Raw genomic sequence first — 22799 nt, forward strand, 5'->3', positions numbered from 1 at the left:
AAATTATAGGATTCAAACTCTGCTTATCCTGAGCTTTTTAACGCGTTCTTGACTTCTCCACACCACAAAACTTTGTACAAGTCACCATCAAATTAACTAAATGAATAAATATAGTCATCATCAAATTAACTGAAAAAATAAATGAAAAGCATGCTTGGCTAGATTTGTTTAACGAAAATAAGAATTTATTCTTGAATTTTTACATCTCTCTATAATTTTATTGATTTAATAGTTAAGAGATATTTAATGTTCTTGTTTGCATGAATAACAACTTATATCTGAAAGAATACACATTCTTTATTTTTTTGGAAAATAAATGACTTATTTTTAAATATTTAAGTAAGTTAAATGAAATTATAGTCTTCACTTTGTTCTTAAAAAGACTCGTGATAACAAAATATTAATAAATTTTGATATTTATAAATTCCCTAAGATCTCAATAGCTTGATTTATAATTTGATTAACTCCTTATTTTTGTTATAAGTTTTAGTAACCACTATTTGAGGATCTTACATCTGCCAAATATAGATTTGAACCGTTATATTCAATATTTTTTTTGTCAAGATTCAATATTAAAATTTGTATATATTTTCTTATTAAATATAATATCTAAATAAATAAAACATTTCAAATATAAATATATTTTTTATTGATAATTAATATATTATTTACAGAAAACCAAGTAAATGCTAGTATGTGGCCAAGGACATCCAAAACCCATGTAATTAACCGATTTGGTCACCCCATAATGACACAATCACACAAAGTTTCCAAGCTTTCCAGTACAGTCAAAACAGAAAAAACTATACAGTAGGCCCCACAAACTACCCAGAACATTTATTGCAGTACAACAATTCACAGCATCATGCCATCATCTACATCTCAACTCACACACTTCACTTAGCCAAACAATGCCTTACCCTCACTCCTCACCTCTACTCCTCCACTTCTTCTCACTCCTCTTCACTCTACCCCTCACCCTCCACTCCCACCCCTCCTTCGAAACCCACCTCCGCCACACCCCCACCACAACCACCCCCTTCTTCGAGCCCACGCGCCCCCTCCCCTTCCACGCGCCGCCCTCTTGCACCCACCTAGCCCTCAGCCACAACTTCTCCAACACAATCAATAAACCCCCTATCTCAGTCCCTTACTCCCCTCCCCCCAATTGCACTAACTGGTCCCACATTGTCCTAGATTTTCGCGTCGCTTCGAAAGGCGATCAGTATGATCGCATTGCGGCGGTTTGGCTCGGCGGCGTGGAGATTCTGCGGACCAGCACGGCGGAGCCGAATGAAGAGGGGATTTTCTGGAATGTTCGAAAGGATGTTAGTAGGTACATCTCGGCTTTTATGGTTGCGAATGCTACATTAACTGTGATGCTTGAGAATATTGTCAATGATGTTTATACTGGCGTTTATAATGTGAATGTTAGTTTTTTGTATTATAATGTCGATCATAGGGTGCGGTTAGGGGATAATGTCAGGATTAATCGGAAATTAGGGGTTTTAGGGGGAGGGGGTATTGTGGGGATTGGGAAAGGGAAGAGGAGTTATAATGTGTATGAGAAGGCGGCGGATTTGATAATTCCGATATCGGGGGGTGTGGAGAAGGGGTATTGGTTTAGGATTGAGAGTGAGAGTGATGTGCATTATAAGGAGGTTGTGGTGCCTTTGAATTGTTATAGAGCGGTGGTTGAGGTTTATGTGTCGTTTCATGGTGATGATGAGTTTTGGTACTCGAATCCGCCTGATGAGTATATTGAGAAGAATGGTTTGGTGACGGGGCGTGGTCATGGAGCGTATAGGGAGGTTTTTGTCAGTATTGATGGGAGATTTGTGGGATCGGTTGTTCCTTTTCCTGTGATATTTACGGGTGGGATTAATCCATTGTTCTGGGAACCGATTGTTGGGATTGGAGCGTTTGATCTTCCTTCTTATGATATTGATTTGTCACCCTTTTTGGGAATGCTTTTGGATGGTAAGCCTCATAGTATCGGGCTTGGAGTGGGTGATAGTATTTCATATTGGCTTGTAGATGCAAATTTGCACTTGTGGATAGATCATGGTGTGGATGAGGTTCAAGCTAAAGTTCTAGATTACAGGTATCCGACTCTTAAGATTGAAAGGAAGTCTGAGTTTAATTTACTTGATGGAAAATTTAAGGTAGAAGCTAAGAGGAAAAGTCAATTTGTTGGGTGGGTGAATTCAACCCTAGGGAATATAACGACCAGTGTTTCTCAAGAGTTCAAGTTCAAAAACTCGATAAAATTTACGAACAATGGTAGTGATAAAGTGGTTGAACAGAAAATTAAGACAACTGCTGAAGTAGAAATAAAATCTGACCAGGATGTGTTGATTAGCCATGCAACTGTGAAGAGGGAATATCCTCTGGATATTGAAATTACAAACATGACAGGTTCAGGGAATGATACGTATATAATGGTTACAAGTGTTGTCCATGAGTTGAATGAGAAAAGTGGATTGAAAGAGAAGAATTTTAATGTTTTTGGAGGCTTCTCTAGCCATCTACAAAACAAACAGAATTCCAGTGGGTGGATGGAGGTTAAGGATCACTCTGTTCTTTCTGGAGAAGCGGCAACTGATCAATTTTATACTTACAAAGACGAGTTTGGCTGCTACTCTCGGATCTCTAAGGCTGCGGATGGAAGGTTGGTGTCGGATAATTCTAGCTTCTCTTGTGCATCTTCATACTAGTTTGCTTATTTCTGGTATCTTTTACCACTACAAAATAATGGTCCTGGGTCTTTTCTCCGATTGTTTTGGTGAATAAATGAATTCTTTAGGCCACAGTGTGCTGGTTCTGTAGTATGTGGAATGTTTGTTCTATTGGTCTGAGTGCTGTTAAAGATTGTACTCTTGTATGTATGTATAGTTATCATCAATTGCAACTGAAATTTGGCAATTGCTGTCTACAATATTCTAAACTTGATCTGCTGCAACTGAGATTTGGCAATTTCTGTCTACTATATTCTAAAATTACATATGATATACATCAATATAAAGTTAAATAATTTAGATACAATATTATGCACAATCTCTGAAACATCTATCAATGCATCCAATAGCTTGTCCAGCATAGGGTCACCTCATTAGTAACTTGTTAGAGCACAATTTTTTATCACTTCCCCATGGTCATTCGAAAGGCAATTCATAGTACGCCCTTAAATTTTGTCAAAGAAACTAAACATAGCCAACAAATATTTATAGTTCTAAGCTAAGTATGCTGAATTAGTGTAAACTAGTCTATAAGAACTCAAGTTCCTGTACTTTGCAGATTAAGTGAATATATTAAGAATACAAGATTATATATATTAGTTCCTGTACTGCTATTTCTTACACCTTAATTTTAGATAACTACATAAAGCTAGGCATTAATACCTTTACAATGAAAATTAGTAAATATATTAACAATACAAGATTATATATCTTAGTTAAACTTATCCCTACGCCAATCATCATTGTGGCCGCCAAAACCCTTTAGTGGCAATAAGGAATTGCTCACGTTGCAAAGTTATTGACCAGTGAAGTGAACGCAAAATTGGAGTAAGCTTGTTAGTCACTGCCATGGTGTCTTTTACTAGGAGAAATCCACCTGGCCTCAATATGCGATCCATCTCAATTGCTACGTCTGTTATTTCACATCTGAATTGTATAAAATGATCAGACAATATCACCATGTCAATATTACAGCACATCAAATGATTTTGTAGCAAAGAAGAGGCTCAACAATCGTGTTTGTTATTACAAATAGATACATGAAATGCAGTACTTAAGCTTAACTACCTTATTTACAGCTAGATATATCAATTATTCTGTTACCTTAGCCTTAAATTTTCAAAGAGTGAACTAGCATGCAACAGGTCATAACTTCGTGGATATGTACTTAGTGACTCGCACCAGTCATGATATATTCCAATGAGTCCTCTATCAAAAATCACAGGTAAAGTGTCTGGCTCATGAACAGGTATCACATTCATTACCCATAGAGGTAGATCAATGAGTGCAGCAGCAAATCTGCGATCAACAACAATTAGATATCTGAGACTAATTGAGATTAGCATGACCGTACAGAGTGATAGTTGAGCTGAGGTAAGTCTCACCCTCCGTAGCCAGCATTCATGTCCATTACATTCCTCACACTAGACCAGTTTATAGGAAATTCTTGGCGATACACACCAGCCACTAGCTCTGACCAACGTTTCGTGTCATCATAATACATTTCAGCATCTGTTTCACTTGACAGGCTTACTGGTTTGCTGTTAAGTCTTTCAGGCCATGGCACTGGCCATCTGTATGTGTCACCCTGTCTTGGCTCTGGAAGTGGGGAAATACAATCATCAAGAGGTGCATACCTGTATCGGAAACAAGGTTAAGCTGATAATATTGAGATTGAAATGTATAGTTAGGGAAATGTTAGTTGCATACCATGAGATGCTGCTCCACCTGTTTTGATCACACATAGGCGGTTTATTTTCTTTTCGTCTTTGGTAGCAGGAAGATGTAACAGGCTTCTGATATATAACTACTCCAATCCCACTCTCATAGAATGCCTTGGCCACTACCTTCCAGCAAATTGATTCTGTCAGAGCTACCATAGCTTCAAGAAACCAGGAACTTAGTCATTTTACATGATTACAGGAGATTGAACTTACAAATTGCATGTGGAAGAACTCACTAAGAAATATGAGATAGGATAAATACCATCCCAGACATTCTTATGTTTTTCATCACCCTCATAGACTGGTGTAGCAGACCATAAAAAATATCCTCCGGGTCTTAGAATCCTGTTGAGTTCCAATAAAGGTTTTCCACCTACAATTGCAAACATAACGGGTATTTCAACATTGGCATTAGGACAGAGTGAAATGGCTGATAATAATATGTTACTTACCATTGCCATGCCAGTGAACTCTGCAGCGAGAACAGTGAATCAAATCAAAGGCATTATCTGGAAATGTAAGCCTCTGTGTTCCAATGAATGCAAGAGTAGCAGGGATTCCCCTTTCTAGAGCAAACTGTATTTGAGCCTCGTGTTCATCTTTTGGAGCGAATGACATTGTAATGACCCCTCTGTCTAGCATATAGCCGCCGAAGCTGGCAACACCACAACCGACATCTAGTACAACTCTCCTAAGTTTTCCCCATCCAATCGCAGGTAAACTCTAGTAGAAAGCAGGCATAGTTAGTCTACTTATTAGTTATTAGCCAAAAAGCAAAGTATTATATACTTGCAATAGACCTAGTAGTGAACATTCTGTGTGGTGCCAGACTTTAATCTTTATCAAAGCCCAAAGCGTCATTTTTATCACCTATGAATGATTTCATTCACATTGCACGATCAATCGATACTATCAATCGTACTAGTATGGATATTACAGACAGAAGACTAACTTTACCTTTTCTATATAATCGACGTAGTGTGAAACGCCATCTTTAAATTGGGTGCCACCTCCAGGAAAAACGAGATAATCGCCATCTTTTTGTACCCAGCGCTGATCCTTCTTAAACTCAACAAGCTTAGGGTGGGGAACATTGTTAAACCAGACCTGGCAAACACGACGGAATTTAATGTTACGAGGACAGAAGTAGCAGAGCTAATAGCAATAACATATAGCTTGGTCTAGACTTTCTTCTGCTATAACAAAATGAGCCTACAAGTTGTATACTCAGACTCTTCAATCTGGTTTGAACAATGCAATACCAATTATATCTCACCCGATCCCTACTCTCGGGCCACAAAACTGGAATTTTGTATCCTTGGGGAAGAGGAACCAAACACCGAGGACTGGGCTGAGGACAATGTCTTTCCTTGCGCTCTATTTTTCTTTTGCCTTTTAATGTCTTCATGAGCTTATAGTTGTCCAGGCAAGGTATATAATCAACTGCCACGGGACCTATGCATTTGCTCCATTTCAGATCAGCCACCTTAGTAGTAGCATTTTCCGGAACACCTTTATCAGTTTTATGAAAAGAAGGCGGAGGCAGAGGCAGAGCCACCTCTGGTGCTGATGAAATCAAAGGAGCCTCTGGCGACAGAGAAGCGGATTCTGTAATAATCGAAGATTGAGGCGCTGCAAGATCGAAACTGACAGGGATCTGAGTCTGAGAATTGGACAAGAATAAAAAGGAGACAAGGAGGAATAGTAGGAGAATGAAGAAGGAAAAAATGAAGGGGAATTTCCTTGCTTTTAGAACACCATCTACCAAGATTTCCATTGTTATTGAGTATGTTTTGTAAGAAGAGATTAAGATTGCATGAACCCTTTGTTTTGAGAGAGAGAGAGAGGGTGAGTGTCACAGCCTCACAGGTATGGTTTCCTGAGGAAATTTTTGAAAAGTCGTTATTACAATCTCCTACTTGTGGTCCTAAATAATAGTACTCGCACCATATATGTGTTTTTTTTAAATAAAAATTTGACTCACGTTGTACAGTGATATCACTAGTGTATTCGATTGAGATTTTAATAGATAATTTTTAGTCCATGAATTTTAATGGATTGTATGTGTTTTTGATTTTGTGCAGATTTTTGATAAAATGTCGCACGGTTGATTGAATTTAAGCACAATGCTTCAAAATCCTATTGATTTTGGTGGGATTTCAAAAAACTTAAAATACACTGAAATATGTCACAAAATCCATCATTGTATGAAATCCAAAAAAATCCATCAACATTTGAATACCATCATATTTAATAGATTTTAAACAATCCCAATTGAATGCCAACGGATTTTAAATCATAATTTACGATCCTAATTGAATACAATTGGATTTTGTAGTATAATTTAAAATTACAATTAAATACCTCAAGATTTTAATAGATTTTAAACAATCTCAATCGAATGCTTTCATATTTCATGAATGATAAAAATGTTTTTAAATCTCAATCCAATACATTCTTACGTGAGTCATAACGCGCAGCACTTAAGCACAACACTGATAAATAATATGTTTTGACAAGTAACCGGACTCAATTTTCAAATTGGATATATAAATTTGTTATATTATTAACTTATATTTAGTATATTATAAATTTATAATAGAAAATATCACATCTGTAAACTATTGATTTGATGTTTGAGTGAAAAGTATTCTTAATAAAAAAAAAAAAAGAGAATCCTAATTATACCGTCGAATACATGTGAGTTTAGGCTTGTAGCAATATATTTTTATTAAGAACAAGAATTTATTTTTTTGATGGAAAGAACAAGAAAATCTTAACAAGTTAATGATAATTCTAAAATTTTATTAAATTATCATTAATTTTAATTTTATACCTATTCTATTTGATGATATAAGTTCAATGTATAATTTATTTTTATGATGTATTTAAGAAATATTTAAGAATACTTTTGATTTATACTCATATAGCATTTGGTATAAGTTTCATTTATATTAAATTTCGTATTTATTTTTATGACTAATTCTTTTTTAAAAAATTTCATATTTCGAATTCATAAGAACTTTTATACTTCTAAAAGAGATCGATTTCGACAAGTGCAAGTTATTAGTATAAAGTAAGTTAAATGACTCAAAACATATAAAATTTTATATAAATTTTCAAATAATTTAAAATTTAAATTTAAGTTTTCTCAAAATAAAATAAAATTTCAAATTACCTATATACATTTCTTTGTCAATAAAATTCGTAATATCAAAAATGATACACCTTCTTTATACATGCTTTAAATAATTTGATTCTTCTAGATAAATAACCAATTATACCAACGCAACAATTTGTCTGAATCAAATCACTCAACCCTAAATCTATACTATCTATACTATACTCCGTCCCCTTTTACTTGTCCCTTTTGAAAAAATAACGCATATTAAGAAAATGTTAGGTGGATATCTTGTTTTCATACGCATCCCTAATAAATGTAATGAATTAGATAGAGTTGTGTATATATATATGCTAGTCAAACATTGGAAGTTGTTACATTTTGAAAAAACATACAAAAAGTTGCTTTGAAAAGAGAAGTGGACAAGTAATTTGGGACAAAATTTTTTTTCAAAAGGGACATGTAAAAAGGGACGGAGGGAGTACTATATAAAAAGCCAACATGAGTATAATTTCTATACTATAAAAAGCCAACATGGGTATAATTTGTAGTCGTACAAAATTTTGGTTTAGTACTCTCCTCTAAAACTAAAACTCTACAACATGTAGATATCTATTAAACAGTTTTATATACTAAAAACACTCCTTATGTATATTAATATCTTATTAAATATAATTTATAATTAGTTGAAAAAGATGAACCTACTGTTAATAACATATATTAATATTAAAAAATACTTATAGACAAATGTATAAGTAATTATAAATATATAATTTTTAATATCTTTTGTCTAAAATACATATAAATAATTAGAGACGCTACTTTTTAATTATAACGTATTTTACTCGAAATTTAACTCTAACGTGTTCTATTCCGTTACAAACACGAACCATTACGTAACATATGAAGATATATGAAATATGAAAATTTTGATTTAAAATTAATTGAATAATATTAATTGTGAAAGCTAAATTTCCGTTAGAAGATATAATCAGTTGGTTAATATAATTTAACTAAAATCCAATTCATTAATACTAAAATACTAATAAAATGATGTTAAAATTTAAATTATAATTAATAAATTACGAATTATATTCCCGCCCGTGCTTTGCACGGGTTAAAGGCTAGTATCTTTAAAATCTCACTAATTTTAAAATAAAATATTATTAATATATCACTCATAATAAATTAAATAACAAGTATTATCATATTTAATCGAATTTGAGTGCAGCTCACTAAACGTGTTACGACGTCGTGCTATAGTTACAGTTTAGCATTGCAGAAGAAGGAAACAAGATGTAAGATTTGGAAAGTTGCCATTTTCGCCGTTTCTCTCATATAAATACACATGTACATACAAAATTGAAATTCGCAGCACGATCTTCAAACAGCGCTGTAAATCTCGTATTTCATCCACTGTAAGTGTGCCTTTTTGTTCTAATCGTCATATATATATTTACGTATGTATAGCTTATAATGTTTAATTTATTAGTTGATGTGTGAAATGTTTGTTTTGCATTTAGATACACTCAAATTGAGATCTGGTAATGTTGGATTCATGATTGTTTTGTTATAAAGGATTTAACGAATGTGTTTATTAGTTATCGTTTTGTTGTTGCTAAATAGTTATCGAAATTTCGAGTTTATGTAATTGGAAACGGTGGATTTAGGTGTAGTGTTCTGTGAGTGATTGACGGTGCATCAGTTGTAGTGATCTGTGTGAACATAATGGAGTGGTTTGCAAGGGTTTTAGATTTTCGGAGGCGAATGCTGGTGAAAGTTTGTAATATTTGCGGTTCTTGATTGGAGACGGTCAAGTTATGATGATAGGATAGAGAGAAATATATAATTGTGTTCAAGGATTGAGTGAAGAATTGCTTATAATTAGCACTGCAGTATTTTGTACTTGTAATTTTTCAATTCAGTTTTAAGAATGGGTTGGTATTGATTTTGCATGGTTTTTAGTTCAATGAAATGTGTGTTGCAGAGCTTTGTCCCTTGATTGTTGATTTGTTTTGGCGAGATAAAACTGTAGGAACAGACACGCTTTTGCAAAATTTACTATAGTAAAATATATAACGTTTTAAGATAAAAGAAAAGATCATTCATATTTACTTGGGAAAATTGCAAAGACAAAGTGCCTGTTGTGCAATTTTTTTTTCCCAGCTTCTGATTTCTAAGTTGGAATTGACTTATTTGTAACGTTTCTGTAATGAACTTGTGTTGTGTTTGGTTGGGGTGAATGAATTTGGAAGAATGGAATAAAATTTGAAATATCTTATAGGCAATTGTTTATAAATTTCATTTCTTCCTCCATTCCATTCCTTACCCCCTATACTAGAGATAACAACCCCAATCTGGGAAGGAGTGCTCCATTTCCTCTTATACTCGATTTCTTCTCAAATCTCATCAAAACAATTTTGCACTCGCTCAATTTTTTTTCCAAACTTCCCTCATATCTTTACTAGTTTCTTTTATTTGTAGGTATTCCATTCCATTCTCTCCAACCAAACACAACATTAGTTTGTGTTCTCTTGGTGACAATGGAATGGGGATGGAATGAATGATAAATATAAAAAAAAATTATGAAGAAAGAAGATTGCACAAGTGAATTAGTTGATGAACGTGAAGGGGTCTAAATTTTTTATGATGAGGATTGTAGGAAAATGGATGAAAAGATGAAATGGAGCATTACTTTCAAAACATGTGGGTTTGAATTTGAGTTCATCTAGTTTGGAATGGAAGGAAAGGAATGAAAATGATAAACATATTCCTCTATCTTTCCTAAATAAGAGTATAAATTTGATTTTATTCCATCCAAGTGAACACAACAATTATAAGTTAACTTTTGACTTATAAGCTGAAACCTGAGAAGTTGAAAATCATAACTTTTTTCAACGACTTATTTTATATTTTTGATATTTGGCTTCATAAAAATGAATATGATCACTTTAAAGGATAATTTCTAATATTTTATTATTTTTATTACTAGTTTTTATACGCATTAAGTTATAACTTACTAATAAATTTATCCAAACTAATAAATTAAAAATTATTTTTCACTTATAAGTAACTTCCTGGTTATAAGCAAGAAGTAACTTTGTTTAAGTTACGCCAAACAGCCCCAAAATATTGCAGAACTAGTAGTTCTACTTATAATGTTATCTGTGTTGTCAAAATTGGTCATCTCTGACGAGTACAAGGATTGAAGGAGTGCTCAGAAATCAGAGACCAACCGGAACGAGTTCAAGCAAGTACTCGGATGTTGAGAATGTGTACTACACAGCCAAAGTACATCTGATTTCCGATTTTTACTATGTAATGAGTATATGTAGAATATATGTAGAAGTGTGTCGTTCAAATATAAACTTTAGATTGAAACCTGAAAACCACTAGAATTCAACAGAATAAGGTATGTTAAATCTTTAATTATTATAATCAGAGTTTGTCCAATGATTTACTGAACTGAAATTGTAGTATAGTTCTTAATGTATGATAGTTCTCTGAAAAGGTTTCCCTGGTAGGTTGGTAATGTCTGGCTGCATATTTTCATATGTAGTAGATACTAATTATATGAGGACACTGGGTCAATGTAGTTTATCAGCCATAATAATAACTAGGAGTAAAAAAATTGTTGGAGCTGACAAGTATATAGGGCATGTATTTTAAGAGAATACAGCATATGTTAATAAAATCTCATCTATTCGTGAACGTGTCTATCACAAATAATATAAATTTTAAAGTGTATTAATAAATTTGAAACAATATATCTATAAACTCTTAAAAATGAAAAGTGAAAACTCATATATGGTTGTATTCCGCCCTTTTAATTGACTGGTAGTTGCCAATTAATCTATATCTTCTCTGTTGCTATTCTTTGAATTGTTTGAGTGATGTCTAATTAAGTCATTCATGAATTGGTCTTTGGACTCTTTTAAGTTTTCTCTGTCTTGCTTATTATGTTAAGATATCTGCATGGTTCAGCCTAAATGCCTAATCGCTCAACTTTTCTACAGGTCATGTTGATGAAGTTAAATTATCTGCTTCTTTGCTTCTGCCCTACTCTTACATGATAAATAGAAGTATTGTTCTGTACACTTTTTGGATTCCAACTCCCAGGATAAAATATTGCCTCACTCCTTTGTTGTAATACTCTGCAAGTATGGCGTTCGGTCGACTTGAAGAAATCCTGTCTGCTGCTGCTAGTCGTTTATCAGTTGGAAGGCCTTCTACCGTTCAACATGTGTCACCTGGAGTGTCTCCAGTCAATGATTCTGGGCATGGTGTTGGCTTTTCCAGATCTGGGAGAAATAATTTATTAAGACGAACGTCATCTCTGCAAGATTTCTCTACTGATAGCCAAGTGGATCCTGAAGAAGGAACTATGAACATCGGAACAGAAGGGAGGTCTACCCAAGAACAATCTCTTTTGGCACAAAGAGTAAGTGGTGGGGCCAGCTTTTCAAAGAAAAAGGCATCAACAGGAAGCCCATGTATGAGAAAGAAATGGGTGCAAGTAATTTTGGTTTTTCTCTGCTTAGTGTTGTTTGCATTCCTTGTATTTACATTACAATACATTTATTCTAAATGGTCTAAGGGGTCACCTGAGTTCTACGTTATTCTTGATTGTGGTAGCACTGGGACCCGGGTTTATGTGTACAAAGCATCTGCTAATCACAATAGATATGTTGGTGGCCTGCCAATTCTGCTAAGCTCTTTACCTGAAGGCCTTATAAGCACAAAGGATTCCCAGATTGGGCGGGCTTACAATCGGATAGAGACCGATCCTGGATTTGATAAATTGGTGCATAATGTTTCAGGTTTGACAGGAGCAATAAAACCGCTACTCCAATGGGCAGAGAAGCAGATCCCCATCAATGCACATAAGTCTACTTCTCTGTTCCTTTATGCTACAGCCGGTCTTCGCAGACTGCCAAGTTCAGACTCAGACTGGCTTCTTAACAACGCCTGGTTAATTATGAAAAATTCGTCATTCCTCTGTCAGAGAGAGTGGATAAAGATTATCAGTGGCATGGATGAAGCATTTTATGGATGGATAGCTCTAAACTATCACCTCAGTGTGTTGGGAACTATGCCCAAAAAGGAAACTTATGGTGCTCTTGACTTAGGTGGCTCCTCATTGCAGGTTACATTTGAGAACAACAAAAACATTCATAATGACACTAGCTTACAGCTAAACATTGGTCCTGTCAATCATCATCTGAGTGCCTATTCTCTATCAGGCTATGGTCTGAATGATGCTTTTGACAAGTCTGTTTTTTATATTTTTAAAAGACTTCCACATATTACCAAAGCAGATATGGCAAGTGGGAATATTGTGATTGAACACCCTTGCCTGCATTCTGGGTACAAGGAGCAGTATGCTTGTTCTCATTGTACTTCTTTGTACGAGGATGATGGGAGTCCTTTGAATGGGGAGGGCAAAATGGGAAAAGGAGGTAGACCAGGAATTTCAGTTCAGCTTATCGGCGCTCCAAATTGGGGGCAATGCAATTTACTTGCACATGCTGCAGTCAACATCTCTGAGTGGTCTGGCAATACTCCAGCTATTAATTGTAAAATGAATCCTTGTGCCCTTCCAGATAATGTTCCTCATCCCAATGGACATTTTTATGGGATGTCTGGCTTCTATGTGGTTTATAAGTTTTTTCAACTGACTTCTGATTCTACACTTGATGATGTGTTGGAGAAGGGTCAGGAATTTTGTGCAAAGACTTGGAATGTCGCAAAGAATAGTGTTGCGCCTCAGCCATTTATTGAACAATATTGCTTCAGAGCACCTTACATTGTGTTCCTGTTGAGAGAAGGTTTGCACATAACAGATAGCAATGTAACTATTGGTTCTGGAAGTATAACCTGGACGCTTGGTGTTGCCTTATTAGAAGCTGGAAAAGCCTATACAACCAAGCTGGAACATCGCACCTATAATATTTACTGGTTGAAGATCAGCCCAACTGTCCTCTTGGTCATTCTATCTGCTTCATTGGTTCTCCTAGTTTGTGCACTACTGTACGTAGGGAATTGCACATCAAAACTTTTACATCGGCAATATCTTCCACTATCTAGGCATAACAGTACCTCAAACACTTCTGTTCTTAATATCCCATCCCCTTTCCGGTTCAAGCGATGGAGCCCTATGCAATCAGGTAAATGCTTTTGTGAGATGGCTTTTTAAAGTTTTAAATGCTGATAAAGATTATATTCCTTAATATATTGATGCAAGATCTTTTATCTGGTAGTGGTCTTTCTTCTTCTGTGAGTGTGTTTTTTTTTTTTTTTTTGGGGGGGGGGGGGGGGGGGAGGGGGGGGGGGGGGGGGGGGGTTACCGGATTTGACGTACCAAATGCTGCCCTAGGGTTTTGTCCTGATCATAAATATATCGGCATTCAAGATAAATATTTGATGCGGGATAACTTGACATTTACTCATTTACTCCTTGTAATAAATAATTTATTGAATGAACAAAGAGTACAAAATACAAGGACAAGTTGTCTTTTATATAAAATGTATCATATAGATCCACAGGCACAGCTTTGGTTAATCTTCTCATCTTTTATATTTATATCTAATTTTTTTCATCCTTTCCTCTTTTTATCTCCAATAAAATTTCTTTTTAAATTGTTATGCTCACATATCAGTCTTTTTATGTCTTATTACAAAAAAAAAAATTTGCAGGACAGAGTTCTGTGGTAAGAATGATATGGGGTCAGGGATTTGCAATAATGAAGTTAGTTCTATGATACTGGAATATATGGAGTTAATCAAATTGTGGTTCAATCATAGGAAAATTATGAATTACAATAGAAATACCAAATCAAAAAAGATTTTCTCTAAAGAAAATTTTTAGCTTTTAAGGTTGAATGGAGTTGTTGATCCTTTGTCTACTGATGCTAGATACCACGTGATCTCGTTCTCTCGTGCTCACAAGACTTTTACACTTTCGTCTTTGATTGACTTTTGCAGTATGATTTTGCGGGGTGCATATTATTTTATTAAGCATGACATATGTCATGTCCTTTTTCTGTAATGTTTTTGTATTTTCATAATAACAAATGGTAATCACTTCTATTTCATTAGTTGACCTTTTTGAGCGACGTTAATTTGCTGATCCAGGGGAAGGAAGGGTCAAGTTGCCATTAAGTCCAGCTGTAACTTCATGGCATAAACCATTTGGCTCTGTTGATTTTAATAGTGGCGTTGAGCTCAACGATTCCTCCATGCATCCATCGTCAAGCAGTGTTGTTCATAGTTATTCTGCAGGTAGCTTGGGTCAGATGCAGCAAAATGACAGTAGCAGCATAGGTTCTTCCTGGTCCTCACAGAGAAGTCAGATGCATCTTCAAAGTAGGAGGTCCCAATCTCGAGAAGACTTAAGTGCTTCAGTGGCTGAGTTGCACTTGACGAAGACATAAAATTTTTTTATACTTACCCAAATCCGCTGGGCTTGGCTCTTGCATAATGCAAAAATTGCTAGTCATCCCTGAATACAAGCCAGAGGCTGCATTTTTGGAATCATTTTATAAGTTGTCGAGTATTTTCCTGATCCAAAGTAAAATTCATACAAAGGAGTTAAATATGTTTTCGAAAGGGGAGGCGAGCTTTTCAGATATTACTGAAGTTAGTCTGGAGGTTCGGTTGGAAAAGCATTGTACAAAGGCAGGTGACACTGATTAATGCTTCTTTGACAAAGCTGTATTCCTTCTCTTGTTTATTGCTCAAATCATAGGATCAAATGTTTTAGAAAACATGGAGGGAAGATTTTCAAGTTCTTTAATCTCTTATTTCCTCACAGATTCTTTTGTATATTATAACAATCATATTTTAGTATATAGCATGACAGTTGCAGTTGCATATTTGCACTGAATTACCTAATGATGTTCTAAAATCTACTCTAGGTTGCTAAAAGAATGCAAAACTGTCACCAGATCACTAACTACTTTTGTCAATACAGTTGCTTAATCTTTGATTATATATTCTTATGTTTAAAAAGAATTGAAAAAATAATAATCAAAATATCTTTCTTATGCATCCAAAAATTACGTGCAAAAAATAAAAAAAGAACATGTAAAATGGGATGGTGAGTATATTAAAAGTATCCTGATAACTACAATACAATTAAACTTGTTCAGCAAAAAGTACATTGTAAAGTACACAAGTATGGACCAACTCATCTGGGTCCATCGCCCCTTGGTACAAGCATGACAGCGAAAACCTACACTGACCTACATAGTTCTTGAAAGTGTCACATCTTAAACTAGGCGTGTCAAAAGCTGGTTCCGCTTATAGATAGTACCACTGCCATGATACATATGAGTGTTCTTTACGAATGAGGGTGTGAGCTAGCTGAAATTGACTTAATGATACAATCCTTGCAAGAGAAGAAAAACTGTAGATGTAAGATACTGCTCTGAGCTCTCCTATCAACAAACTATAGCTCAACATTGTGGTTCTGTTTACCACTATTCTTCGGAGAGAATAGCCAACTGAACATCTGTTTCAGCTTAAAGAACAGAAAATTTTGCTCTGAAGCTTCTTCAGATAGTGCATTGCAGACTTGATTGTAATCATGCTTCAGATGGGGAGCAACTATTCTTTCCTGTGAAAAGGCATCAGGAAAATATAAATACAAGTAATTTTAATTCGTAGAGTATATCTGGAAGATAAATTAATACCCCTGACAAAAAAAAAAGGAATATAAGTTAATACCTTGAAAACTTCAAATGGACAAATATTAGAATTATCACAGCCCTGCACACAACAGAAACGTGAATCTAACATATCCTTATAGGTAATAGTTTATTTTAGTCGCAGTAAAATTAATAATAGCATGGCTACATCTAAGCACCACATATATATGCTTCAAGCAAGAAACTTACAGGCAGAGGAACAGGATGTTCGTTGTGCAGTACTTGCACCAAGTATTTGCTCGAGTTGTTAGCTGGACAACTATACAAAACTAGCATATTATTTCCACCAAAGGGTGCAACTATGCTGCCTCTCCACTTTCTCGAGTGAGGAGGTTTTAGAGGGAGTTGCAAGGCTTGTTCTTGACGAATTTGTTCAAATTCTAAGATATTAAGCAAAAAACAAATATTTAAAAGACCTGAATAATAGAGATTAGAGCAGAAGGATATATTAGAAATGTAAAAACTATCTTTCTATGTAATCATGTCTAATCGCAAAATTTCTTTCAAGATGAGATTATTCCTTTGCCTGTGCATTGACCCTTCAAATTATACCTTCAATTTGTTTAATTGAACCCATACACAAGTTCGCATGGAAATCAGAAAATATATAGTCGCGATTAAACTAACCAGATCCTTCCAGAAAAAGGCCTATTAAACATGAGAAAGGCAGCAATGTCTCTGCATGAGCAAACCGAAGCCTAGCTTTTTCATAGCTCCCCGGAGCTTGTTTTTCTGAACAAGAAAACATCAAATGTTATAGCGAGAAATATCATAAGACATCTTCCAGAAAGTACCATATAGCGAGGCATAATTGATGAATAGATTTAGCAACATGATGCGAATAATTCCTAACCTACCCAACTTAATTTCTTGATCCTACACAATATGGACTCCATTTGGCTGAGCTTATGACTTATGACTTAACGTGACTTATGACACAACATGACTTGTGACACAACGTGACTAATGTGATAGGCTTGGAGCTTAAAATGTCTGTTTGGGTAATTTTGACTTATTAATAACTTAAAAGTTATTAAAATATAATAATAAAAATAAAAGTGATTTATAGGTAACTTATGTCTTATGAATAATTTTTAACAAAAAAAAGTTTGAAAAAATTAATTCATTGAAAAAAGTAACCTCAAACTAACTTCTGAAGGCTTATTTCTAATTTTAAGCCGACTTCCGACTTATTACACAAACAGATATTTTTCAGCTTAAAGTCGAAAATGACTTAAAGCCCGGGTTTTAAGCCCAGGCAAACAGGCTCATAGACATGTTAATAATCAATTTTCAGATTCAAATTGAAAAAGGAAGGAGTATAACCAAAGCTTAGCAAAAAAAGAAAGAGTATAAATCTAAAAAATTCATCACGCTTATAATTAAGGTACATGCCTAGGCTCAGATACGAGTGTAGGTCCCTGCTGCTGATTTAAGTGTCAGAATTTTATTTTTTAAGAATATGGGTCTTAGATATGTATCAGAATTTGGACAAGGGTACGGGACTCAGCATGCAAGTGCAACATAGAAAATTTCATATATTTATATCTTTTTGAATATCATTAAAATATATTCTATTACCAAGATATAACCATTAAATCAGATGGCTTACTATGCATAAATGTTTATCAAACAAAAAACATAAGGAGAACAAGTTGTCTAGATGAGGCTTTAGATTACATATTATAAAAAGGTGAAGTGACAAATTTCAACATCAAGGATTGGCCTCAGATCTTATACCCACACCCCTGTCATCTGAGGTCCGACACGGGTATGATGACAAAACTGAAAAGTTCAGATGATGAAGGCTATGTCCTTCATCAAAGCAAATTTATTGAAATGCTCTAAGAAAACTAACATCTACATAAGAAAACCTCAGCAAAACACACATATAGTTTCAGGTGTATATACCTTCTTTAGATTTAATGGCCTGCTCCATGGATTGAACGACGTCTTCAAGTAAAGGCACTCCCATTCTGTAATTCAGTGCATTACCATAACCTTTCAATATGAACGACTCCAGATCGTCTGTCCACTCCAATAAAGCAACCTGATATTCATATATATATATGCAAATCAATAAAATTAGTAAGCAAGAAGCAATATTGAACTAAAAAAGGAAAATGATATTAACAAAGCCATGATCATATTGACTCAAATAAATGTAACAGCTAGAAATGTGGCATAACAACTAGCCAAGACTTGTGTACCTCGGAAGGACTAAACATGGCACAAGCTTGATCAGGTTTGCTAAGAAGAGATGCCTCCTGCGACAATTTAATTTAAACACATGATCAGAAAAGAAGACATTCATATGTGATTTAGTTTAAAAAGAATTTAAAGGATCTGATCGACTAGTCAAGTGGTTTTAGGGAAGATGACAGTGACCTGCTTGCAAAGAAACCAGAGAGAAGAAGTATCATGCCTTGTAAAATTTAGCCCGTACCGCAGCACTAACGAATTGGTAACCTCATCCAAGACAGGCCTCTTAAGCTTATCAACACCAGGTTCCCTACTTTTTCTGAAAGACTGCACCCACGGGTGATTGATAAGAAAAACTAGAACCGCAGCACTGTGGCAACTTTAGAAGCAATATTAAAGTCTAATTAGAATATGTCTTTGCAGACACTTTTGTTGCGGATAGCAAAAGAGTTGTAGACAGTAGACTAATGAACAACTTGATGACAATGTATATACTTCCAACAAAATTAAGACCTCTTGTACAGCCTTCTGTTTTGAATAACAGAGTGGGGAAGCAAACATCTGATTGCCGGCTTCTCTCACAAATGAGACACTTTCAGAGAAATACAAAGTGGGTGAAGTGATAGCCTAGTGGCAAGGGATTATCCTCTGTCGTCTCCAGATTCTCACTCACCCCAAAATTTATCAAAGAAAGGATACTACTTATTAGCTTACAAGCTATACTAAAGAAAAAATAGAAATACAAAGAGTGTGGCGAACATGTCAGCTTTGTGTTGCATCATCAATAAATCATCCATAAGTATTATTTGTTTACAGACCATGCCATGTGTCTAATAGACACATAATGATGTATAGATGTGCCTTCCTTTTATAATATATATTTCTCCTTGCAAAAAGTAATGTTGTTTCCAAACTTCAAATTTGCTTCTGTCAACGAAAATAGAGGACTAGAGGACTATCACCTAAAATCATAATAGGTTCAGTTGACACCTTGAATTCAGTCAAATTATTCCTCCCTCGTTAATAATGTTCATGCATTATATACAATGATCTAAAATTCATGACGACAAGGAGAAAATAACAGTGTTGAGAAAAAAATTACAAATATAAATTAACCTATATTGTTTAATAAGAAACTAAGCATGCTTCTGGGTCTGTCATTGAGCAAATACAAAGATACTATCCTTCAATTTTTTGTGCAAGTCAAAACTTAATCAAACGGAAAGTAGGGAGACAAGAAAGAGAACAGATCAACAATTTTACCTTATAGTTCTGACAACAATCGTGAAATCTCAACATTGTATCACTTGCACGACTCTCACTGCTAATTGCAAAAGCTCGATGACGTCCTGGTCCAAGGTTTCCTATCCCGCTAAAAAGTCCCATGCCAAATGCCACGGCACTAGCTGACGCTCGAGGGATCTATATTGTCATTGATTAAAGAGATTAAAGTCATAATAAAAAATACACTTCATAACAGAGTCAGCTTAATGATTATTGACAATGTTATGCAGGAGAGTAGGAGAATCCTAACATTGAAACCTTGAAACAAGGATTTCATGTGATATTGAGCACAAGTTTCAGTACTCAAGCTATATGCAAACAACAAACTGTTCCTTGCAAAATAGATGGACAAATGATACATAGTCAGAAAAACGTTACCTGAGTTGCCTTAATTGTGTATACATCTGGGTGATAATCATCACTAAAAAGCTCAGCGAAGCTTTCTCTAATTCTGATCCCGAGATTATAAAGTTCAGTTTCTCCTTCACTAATCAATTCTCCACCCTTGACCTTGCCCTTCCAGGGTGATTTCCAACCATCAATCCAGGATGGAATTTTCTGCAATGATCGTTTCTGTTCTTTTGCAGCTTGTAGAAGAGTTTCCAATCGAAGAGATAAAGCTTCCAATGATCTCAACTTTTTCTTCGTAGGTGCTCGGGTTCCATGCCGTGCCTATGAACCAACAACATTTCAGTATAGCATGACACCAGTCACTAGCCTTAAGCATAATACAAGCGTAGAGTAGATTTTTGAAAATGTCTAATATCCTGAGTAATATATATAGCCCGCTAGAAACAATTAGAATTCTCTGTACGCAAAATAGTGTGTATTCTCAGTATATGAAGATACGATAAGAAACTTATAACCACAACACATTTGAGAACATGTTTTAAATTCTATAAGTATCTCTTAAATGCTTCATCTTATTATTTTTCTCTCATTAGCATGAATCAAATTGATGATTTCAGCTATTTTATATTCTCCTCGCCAGTTCCTCAAATCACTCCTCATAAATCAAAATCATTGTTTTTTGGAACAGTCACGACTCATGACTAATTTTGACTTGTATTATTTCCTTTTTAAGATTATAGTTATATTCCTGATTTTATAAACATCCTAATATGCCACTAATTATTGGGGATTATACTTTCACAAGGGTGCTTATTTCAAAAGTGGATACCAGTATCACCCAATAAGAATAGAGGTTTGTATGTTAAGTTCAAGGTTAAACACGCATTGGGATACCAACAATACTGGTAGCAAAAAATAATCTGACAGTTAAAATCATAAGCTAAGCACTATTATGTCAAAGCTCCTTTATATCAAGATAAAGCTAAATATGTATTTAGAAAGAACATCCTCAATTATGAAATGGAGGATACCAGTACAACTAGGAGAGCTAAAAAATTTCTATGAATCAAATGTAAAGAAGCACCTTGAAATGTTATGCAATGAGTTAATCGATTTTCACGATTGGGCTTGAAAACCTACAGGGCTAATTGCCTACAGACTATAATAGTACTAGCAATTAGGGATTGCAGCAGCTTACCAGCAAATTCAGATGAATTGGAGAACACTGATCGGGAATATTAGACGGCGTAAATGACTTGTCTACAATATCTTTGACAACGTCGTACCTACATTCCACACAAAAATTTAAAATATATCAGCCTTTTTTCACATTATAACACCTCAACCTAACAATCCATATATACACTTCAATTCAAAAGCACACAAACCATAAATTCAAACCTAGTAAATTCCTTCCTCCCCCCACTTCAATTCCTTCATCAAAAGACTCACAACTAAGCAACAATCTTTTCTCGAAAGAGCTTAAACACAATGACTCAAATCCGACAAACATGATAACACCTTCTCAAATTTCCGACACAGCTATTACCTTATGACTACCACAATCTAATTCAAACCAATCATACCCGTACAAGTGTTGTTCAAATATGAAATAGCTGCTTCAGCGCAATAATACTCAACAATCTCACATAAATAATACATTTTGTGTATAATCAATTATTTTAAATTTTAATTTCCGACCTCTTCGATCTTTTACCAGTTCAGTGATAGTGTGAAGACAGAAACATATGAAAATGTAATAAGATTACCTAGTTACAGTAGCGAGATGATGGCGAACATCAAAGGCTAGGTGAGCCGGCAGTGCACTACATAGTAACAGAATGAGAAATACTAACGACATTTTAGATGATGGATCCAAGACAACACGAGATGAATTAGGATGATTGGCTTTGTATGTAGATTGTGTGTATATATGCTTGCTGCCCTAAAAACACAACACAACAGAACACTTCGGGAAGAAGAAATGAGGATGTGATCGTGTCAGAAATATAAGAAAAAGAGAATAACTAACATGAGACGTGTTCACTTTAGAGTAGGGGTGTACACGGTTCGGTGAAACCGACCGAACCAACCCAAACCGACCATATTTCACCCGAACCAACCCGATTTTTTTTTACCCGATATATAATTGGATTAAAAAACGAGTAACCCGATTTAATTGGGTTGAGTACGGGTTTCAGTTTTTTTTAACCGAACCAAACCAACCCGATTAAAAAATATTAAATTATATATAAAAATATAAAAATTATCCACCATACTCCAGTAGCCCATAGTATGTAAGCCCAACCCATTTAACTTTTCCATATGTGTTATCTGTTTCTTTTGATGTCAAAACTTGGTGGCTTAAGATCCATTTGACATGGATAACTATGTTATTTTGTTGAACTCTATTTATGTACCAGATAACCAGACTTTCTGTTTAAGTATCAGACTGCAGACTCTTATTAGTATCAGACATTCAATTAAAGTTCTATCTTTTGATGTGTCAAAGTTTGGTTTTACTTTATTATGGAGAAGAAATTATTTTATATTTTATAACCCGATCAAACCGATCCGAACCGATCCGAACCGAAGTGATACAAATTGGTTTGGTTTATGAATTTAATTTTTATGGTTTGGGTTGAGAATTTGAAAACCCGATTTAATTGGG

General features: G+C 34.8%; 4 protein-coding genes across 4 annotated transcripts; 2 read left to right on the forward strand and 2 right to left on the reverse strand.

Annotated features, from left to right (window-relative positions):
• The first annotated feature begins 851 nt into the window (after window positions 1-851).
• Window positions 852-2925, forward strand: LOC108210628 (peptide-N4-(N-acetyl-beta-glucosaminyl)asparagine amidase A). Its single transcript, XM_017381994.2, has one exon. It carries the CDS (start codon window positions 912-914, stop codon window positions 2715-2717), a length of 1806 nt encoding a protein of 601 aa, XP_017237483.1. The 5' UTR covers window positions 852-911; the 3' UTR covers window positions 2718-2925.
• A 360-nt stretch (window positions 2926-3285) lies between these two features.
• On the reverse strand, window positions 3286-6369 carry LOC108211574 (probable methyltransferase PMT23). The gene is made up of 8 exons (XM_017383211.2): window positions 5739-6369; window positions 5420-5569; window positions 4915-5185; window positions 4725-4835; window positions 4449-4620; window positions 4124-4375; window positions 3843-4037; window positions 3286-3665 (listed from the first exon to the last, which is right to left on the reverse strand). Exons 1-8 carry the CDS (start codon window positions 6237-6239, stop codon window positions 3479-3481), a joined length of 1839 nt encoding a protein of 612 aa, XP_017238700.1. The 5' UTR covers window positions 6240-6369; the 3' UTR covers window positions 3286-3478.
• Window positions 6370-8848: 2479 nt separating this feature from the next.
• Window positions 8849-15455, forward strand: LOC108210509 (probable apyrase 7). Its single transcript, XM_017381832.2, has 3 exons — window positions 8849-9001; window positions 11600-13750; window positions 14718-15455. The coding sequence occupies exons 2-3, from the start codon at window positions 11746-11748 to the stop codon at window positions 15014-15016; spliced, it is 2304 nt and encodes a 767-aa protein (XP_017237321.1). The 5' UTR covers window positions 8849-9001; window positions 11600-11745; the 3' UTR covers window positions 15017-15455.
• A 212-nt stretch (window positions 15456-15667) lies between these two features.
• Window positions 15668-22206, reverse strand: LOC108210743 (uncharacterized). The gene is made up of 11 exons (XM_017382134.2): window positions 21898-22206; window positions 21327-21414; window positions 20156-20449; window positions 19757-19915; window positions 18680-18820; window positions 18502-18558; window positions 18203-18341; window positions 16919-17023; window positions 16481-16671; window positions 16311-16352; window positions 15668-16200 (listed from the first exon to the last, which is right to left on the reverse strand). The coding sequence occupies exons 1-11, from the start codon at window positions 21987-21989 to the stop codon at window positions 16033-16035; spliced, it is 1476 nt and encodes a 491-aa protein (XP_017237623.1). The 5' UTR covers window positions 21990-22206; the 3' UTR covers window positions 15668-16032.
• Between the last annotated feature and the right edge of the window lie 593 nt (window positions 22207-22799).

The sequence above is a fragment of the Daucus carota genome, chromosome 3 (genome assembly GCF_001625215.2).
Source record: "Daucus carota subsp. sativus chromosome 3, DH1 v3.0, whole genome shotgun sequence".
In the NCBI taxonomy this organism is placed as follows: Eukaryota; Viridiplantae; Streptophyta; class Magnoliopsida; order Apiales; family Apiaceae; genus Daucus; species Daucus carota.

What these genes read in the sequence shown, in the direction of transcription:
- LOC108210628 (XM_017381994.2), top strand. Translation starts at nt 912, where the DNA reads ATGCCTTACCCTCACTCCTCACCTCTACTCCTCCACTTCTTCTCACTC.
- LOC108211574 (XM_017383211.2), bottom strand. Translation starts at nt 6,239, where the DNA reads ATGGAAATCTTGGTAGATGGTGTTCTAAAAGCAAGGAAATTCCCCTTC. An exon ending in ACGTCGATTATATAGAAAAG is followed by an intron (nt 5,186 to 5,419) that starts GTAAAGTTAGTC and finishes GCTTTCTACTAG; the next exon opens with AGTTTACCTGCGATTGGATG. An exon ending in AGTTCACTGGCATGGCAATG is followed by an intron (nt 4,836 to 4,914) that starts GTAAGTAACATA and finishes TTGCAATTGTAG; the next exon opens with GTGGAAAACCTTTATTGGAA.
- LOC108210509 (XM_017381832.2), top strand. Translation starts at nt 11,746, where the DNA reads ATGGCGTTCGGTCGACTTGAAGAAATCCTGTCTGCTGCTGCTAGTCGT. An exon ending in ATGGAGCCCTATGCAATCAG is followed by an intron (nt 13,751 to 14,717) that starts GTAAATGCTTTT and finishes TTGCTGATCCAG; the next exon opens with GGGAAGGAAGGGTCAAGTTG.
- LOC108210743 (XM_017382134.2), bottom strand. Translation starts at nt 21,989, where the DNA reads ATGTCGTTAGTATTTCTCATTCTGTTACTATGTAGTGCACTGCCGGCT. An exon ending in TCTGGTTTCTTTGCAAGCAG is followed by an intron (nt 18,559 to 18,679) that starts GTCACTGTCATC and finishes AAATTGTCGCAG; the next exon opens with GAGGCATCTCTTCTTAGCAA. An exon ending in GTCCATTTGAAGTTTTCAAG is followed by an intron (nt 16,201 to 16,310) that starts GTATTAACTTAT and finishes GCCTTTTCACAG; the next exon opens with GAAAGAATAGTTGCTCCCCA.